Source organism: Triticum aestivum, chromosome 5B, assembly GCF_018294505.1.
Source record: "Triticum aestivum cultivar Chinese Spring chromosome 5B, IWGSC CS RefSeq v2.1, whole genome shotgun sequence".
Taxonomy (NCBI): Eukaryota; Viridiplantae; Streptophyta; class Magnoliopsida; order Poales; family Poaceae; genus Triticum; species Triticum aestivum.
In genome coordinates this window covers 410,170,582-410,176,591 of record NC_057807.1, presented here as the reverse complement: position 1 = coordinate 410,176,591, position 6,010 = coordinate 410,170,582, and the positions used below count along the sequence as shown (strand labels likewise).

At 45.2% G+C, this 6,010-nt stretch overlaps 1 protein-coding gene across 1 annotated transcript; it reads right to left on the bottom strand.

The window, feature by feature from the left end:
* Window positions 1-1,136: 1,136 nt before the first annotated feature.
* Window positions 1,137-4,243, bottom strand: LOC123112152 (gamma-tubulin complex component 3). The gene is made up of 3 exons (XM_044533077.1): window positions 1,956-4,243; window positions 1,454-1,858; window positions 1,137-1,356 (listed from the first exon to the last, which is right to left on the bottom strand). Exons 1-2 carry the CDS (start codon window positions 4,175-4,177, stop codon window positions 1,603-1,605), a joined length of 2,478 nt encoding a protein of 825 aa, XP_044389012.1. The 5' UTR covers window positions 4,178-4,243; the 3' UTR covers window positions 1,137-1,356; window positions 1,454-1,602.
* Between the last annotated feature and the right edge of the window lie 1,767 nt (window positions 4,244-6,010).

Sequence of the window (6,010 nt, the reverse complement as noted above, 5' to 3'; positions counted from 1 at the left end):
GGAGCAAAATGAGTGAATCTACACTCTAAAACAAGTCTATATACATCCGTATGTAGTCCATATAGAAATCTCTAAAAAGACTTATATTTAGGAACGGAGGGAGTATTTGTCTTTTAGAGATTTCAAATGGACAACCACATACGGATGTATATAGACAGATTTTAGAGTGTAGGTTCACTCATTTTGTTCCGTATGCAGTCACTTATTATAATCTCTAGAAAGACAAATATTTAGGGATGGAGGGAGTAGTTCTGATGATTCAGAGCTCAAACATTCACTTGATCTAATAGCCATGTCATTCCCGGGAACGCTGTCCAGCAATGGATCGGATGCATGGGAAACATGGCTACAGGCCTGCTTACCAGGCGAGAGAACACGGGTACATATAAATTTAACGGCACAAACCGTGCAGACATTAGAGAAAGATATTGTGCTAAAACGGTAATTGTGGGAAATTGCACAGCAATTTGTAGATGGCGTAACATGAACGAAAAAAATCAAACTGGCGCACAACTGCAGTAGAAACCCAAGTAGCCTGCCTTCTGAGAAAGAGGGTAGTTCCAAGTGGCATGCCAGTTACACAAACCGTGTACATTTTCAGAGGCGTGACATCCAAAATTAGCAGTTTGAAGCTATTACGGAAACGGTTGAATTCCCTTAATTATACTATATACGTGTGTAACTGAACTCCAAATCTAGAAGAAAAAAAATGAGAGCAGAGCAACTAGTTCAGGTCTTCACAGCGACTTAGATCTGCCCAGTTAACAAAAGATACCATTGAACGTGCAGTCCCCACTCGCCACACCATGCATCTCAGATTAAACTTGCACATGCCATGTACAAACTTTTTCAGTTATTTTAAGCATGTAAATGACTGTCCAAGTTATCATAAACAAATTAGTAAATATGACCGTTTCCAGATATATATCAGTCATAAAATTACTAGTATGATAAGTTGGTAACCAATGGCCAGGCATTGCTCAAGACTTTTATCTTTGAAAGAAAACAGGATGTCTTGACATAAAGGCTAAAGCATTATGGTAACCAAAAAGTAACTCTCCTTGTAAGTTATATAAGTAGCGACGGAATCCTATGATAGTTTGGTAACAATTTTGGTAGCCAGCAAACACAGCAACTAGCGAAATCAGATTCTCATTCTCTTGTAACTACAGAATACAAGCTGGTAAGGATAACTCTCCATGCAATCTAAATAAATAAAAACACGAAAGCAGATAAATGAAATGTGTACCGATACACCCAAAACAAATGCCAAATCAAGGTAAACTTACATCAATTCTGTACACTAACATTGCTTATAATGCAGGTTCCAACTTCATGGCATCGGTGGATAAACATCTGCACCAGAATAGCGACAAGGTCAAAATTGAAATTTCTCATACTGGCAATGATGAATAACTTGAGAACATTTGTATTAAGCCCAGCTAGGAATTACCTTCAACAACCCAGGACAGCTGAATGTGCTCATGCCGTTGAACTGACAATATATCAATCAGTGGGGCTACCGTATACACAAGAATGCCTCACAAATCCAAACCAAAAGGTAGATCTGACACCTATTTCTTCCACATTAGAAGCACTCACTCATTTGTTGGACAAAACACGGCTGTAGTATTCAGTGAAGTCTAAACGGAAGAGAAGGAACTTTAAATCAACATGTTGCTGCAGGGGCAACTGGGAGATAAATGAATCAAGAGAAGCTGTATAATCTTTTGCAATGCTGTCCAAATCTTCACCCATTTTCAGAAAAAGTTCCCCGGCGAGTTGAATCATAGCTTTTCTGCCCCCCTCCAGCCATGAACCTGTTTCCTTGGTTTTTGTTTTCGGTTTACCCTTTCCCCTGCAGTAAGAAGGAAAACATAGAAGTAAACCAAACAGTAGATGTGATAAAGATTTTGAGGGAAAGATGGCATTAGCTATTTCTGCAATAATCTAACCTTAGTTGCAACTCGTATATCCGTTCAAACCACCTATCAGCATGGCTGCGGAACTGTAATATGATGTCAAACAAGGCAAAAAGATTTCTCAAAATTCCCAGGGACCGCTCGCCCAGGAGAGACTTCTCCACAATTGAAGTGAGGTACTTATCATGTCCCATGAGAAGATCGTCTAAATCTTTTGCTGCATCCATTTCTTCTGAAAAACGAGCCCAGGAAACCTCTAGGACCTCAAACATAATGTAGTACTGGAAGTTGGTCACGAAATGGTTCATTTCATTAAACAGAACTTGGCATTTCCGTAGAACTGAAACAAACTGAGCCCTGATGCCTGTCCCTTCCTTGTAAAATGGAGAAGAAATAATGCAATTAGGCTTCATTGTCTTCCAGACTCCGGTCAAGGAATGGTCAACACGCTTAAGCTTCCATAGGAAGTTGAATATCTTGAGGTACATCTTCATGACTGAAGCTGTGAACACCGTGTCCAGAGGGACCCTAGCATCATACTCCAAGGAGAAGACATCCCAGCCAACATCACCATCTCCGTGATCCATCATCTTTACTTTTATCCGGTCCAAGATGTCACGGTCATCATATTGTGCGTCAGATGCACGTATTGCAGTTTCAAGCAAGCCAGCAAGGTGGAAGGGGCTAATTCTATTGGCTGGTTCTGACAACTCAGGACCAACAACATCCATCAGATACTGAACAAAATCACCCTGCCCAAGAAGCAAATACCTCTTGATAGCAAGACAATGGTCTTTAAATCGGTATCTTTTATGAATCACGTCCATCAAACGCTGATCAATCCTCTTGGCTGCTTCTACCACCAATGCCTCCAAAGCATCAATCTGCCCATAACCAAGCCCACCTCGACTAGTTGTGGTGCCAACATAGGCTGCAGCCTCAGTGGCAGCCTCAGCCCAACCATTATCATCACAGCAAACTCTGAGAAAGTTAATTGACTTCCCTGTTCTAAGGATCCGTTGTGCCAGCACCGGAGAAATGAAACTCGGTAACATATCAGACTGAATAAGGTAGCCCTCCCGCCACAAAGATTCAGCCTTGACTGGCTGCCCAACGATGAAGAACTCGCCAAATACATCCTCCAATTCACCCTCAAGCACCCAGCTTCGGACCATTTCAAAGAGTGGTGAGCACACTCGCCGCAGCAAGCGGCCCATAAAATCTTGAACCATGGGATCCCCATGCTGTGCGTGCCCATGGATCGCACCCGCCATTCCACCGCCTCTCAAGCCACGGCATCCATCCACCAAGACAGCCATTAAGCGCATTCTCACTGTAGGCTCGGCAAGCCACACAACAAGACGCCGCAGTGAGAGGTAATTGCCTGACACACCCGAATCAGATCCAGGTGTTGGAATTGGATTTAACGAGTATGACTCTAGAACGGCAAGTAGCTTGTAGTAATCAGATAGTTCCTCCTGTAGAGCTGAGCAGAAGGCCTGAGCAACAGTGCCGACCTCGGTGGCGGCATGAGAGGGCAAGCGGCTTACATTGTCGGAAATGAAGCCTCGCACCTTGCGGAACAGCCACCCGACCTCACACAGCTTGCGTACCAGGGTGCGAGTGGAGCGGGGCACGCGGACGCCCTCGGGTAAGTCGTAGGCGTCGCTGCCCTTGTCATACCGAACGTACCGGCCGTCAATGCCCTGGCAGGCGTAGAGCACGTCGCGCACCAGCGCGGCCTCCGACACCTCCGTCTCGTCGAGCACCAGCTCGGTGTACTCCCGCAGCGCGATCTCGCGGATGTTGTCCGGATCCTTGGAGATCAGCACCACGCCGCCAGCCGGCGTGCCGGGCACCCGCGAGGGTTGCTTCCCCCCAGCCGCCGCCGGCGCGGCGGCGGGGAGGTTGGGGAGGCAGGAGGAGGCGGCGGCCCCGCGGCGGTGGGAGGAGAGCGAGTCGAGCAGGTAGAGGAGGGGCCAGAGGGAGGCGGGGCGGGATCGGGCGGAGAGCTTGGAGTGGAGGTCGGCGAAGGCGAGGGCGTCGTCGGGGCGGCCGGAGGCGGCGAGGCGGCGCTTGATGGCCTCCGCGACCGCGTGCTCGTCGGGGAGGACGGCGGGGGCGAGGCGGCTGGAGAGCAGCCGGTGCGCGAACCGCAGCGCGCCGCCCGCGTCGCGGCCCCCGCCGCCGGATTCGGCGGGGGCGAGGCGGAGGACGAGCTCCTTGACGAGATCCTGGGCCTGGTGGTCGTCCATCGGGGGTGCTGGGGTTCGAGCCGGGCGGCTGAGTTGGATGGAGGTTTGTTAATTCTGCTGGGTGGGTGGTCTCTCTCTCTCTGCTTTGTTTTGTATTTTTTGGGTGTTTGGATTTTGGTCACGGGCAATTCCAGCATTTTGGGCGCGGCGAGGAATCTTTTTGAAAAGCGAATGGCAAGATGCAAGTCGCTGAAAAACGAAGTTGGGTCAGTCCATCCTTCAAGCCAACCAATTGTCAGTCTCGCCCCACCGCCTGTGGCGTAGCCAGCCCAATACTTCAGGCTGGTCCATTTACATATGTTTACTTATTTTGAAAGAAATATTTTTTTACTACACTATATACAAAATTCTAGGGTGGTCCATGGACCATCCTGGCCACCCCCTAGCTACGCCACTGCCAACCGCCCTCCCCCTAACCACAACCCAACGTCGTGTTGCCGCCCCGAGCCATCCCTTTGGCCCTACCGTCGATGGAGATTTCCCCCAGAGATTTTGCATCACTGTGCTACCGCCCTCACTCCCTTCATCAACGATAGATGATGGGGTAGCCCTCCGGTGAGTTCCATCCTTTCCTCCGGCCTCCCTTCGACGAACTTCTCGCCCTTCTCAAAATCAGCTGACCCAAAAGCTAAAGACACTCGATCAACTTTGAAAAAGGAGTGTCGAAGGTCATGTGTTATTTGTCCGTGCGAGTGGGGTTGAGAATTTGAAAATGGTTATGGACCGTGGAGTTTGGGGTGTAGTCTATAAAGAAACATGGACTTACAACATCAATCCAAATCAAATTCATATTACATGCCCCACATAATCGTCTTATATGCAAAAATGGTTATTTTAACATGTAATATGGTTTATAATTTCTAACACAATACAGAAGCAGACGCTCATACATATTCACATACACGCATACTTATGAATGCATGCGCACACAATCTACACCTATAAGAACATTCGAGTGACAGAGCCGGCACATCATCTTGATGCCTTCGTACTCTTGCCGCGCCTCCACAACCTCAGCTTCTCCCTAAATGGGCCAGCCCAGCACAGGAGGAGCGTTGGCTCACAAGCGCACATTTTCTTGTTTTTTAAAATTTTATTTATATTTTGAAAAGGAAACAAATTGTATTTAATTTTAAAAAATATTATTGCTTGTTACAAGAAATGTTCGTGCGGTGTAAAAAACAATTCATGGAAAATTTTAAAAATATTGACGTGAAATTTTTACAAAATGCTAAGACACTGTAAAAAATGTCCACACAATTTAGGAATTTTTTGGTACCATTCAAAAAATTGTGTGGTTTAAAAATGTTTTTCTCCATTCAAAAAATGTTTGTGACAGTTTTTTTAATGTAAGGTAATGCTCCTGAAGTTCATACCATTCAAAATATGTTCGTGACATTTATAAAAGTGTCCACATGTTTGAAAAGACTTCGTGACATTTGTAAAAAAAATGCTTAAAAACATCGTTTAAAAAAATATTTGTACCATTTAAGAATATATTCAACGTGTATTTGAAATGTTTAGCATGTATTCGGAAAAATCTTCAAATGTTTATGTTCATCGTGTATTTGGAAAATGGTCAATGTATATCAAATAATATGTCGCGTGCATACAAAAAACTACAACACGTATTAAAAATTAGACATGTCTTTTAAAAGGGTATATAGTAAAATAATTTTAAAAGACAAAGAAAATGAATAAAAACTCATATAAGTAAATCTACTAGCAAAAGGGCCCGTGCGTTGCAACGAGAGAAAAGAAAACCACATACTCTTAATTTACAAAAAATGGTCTATAATCTGAGTATTTGTTAGCTACAACCCAAACAAAGAT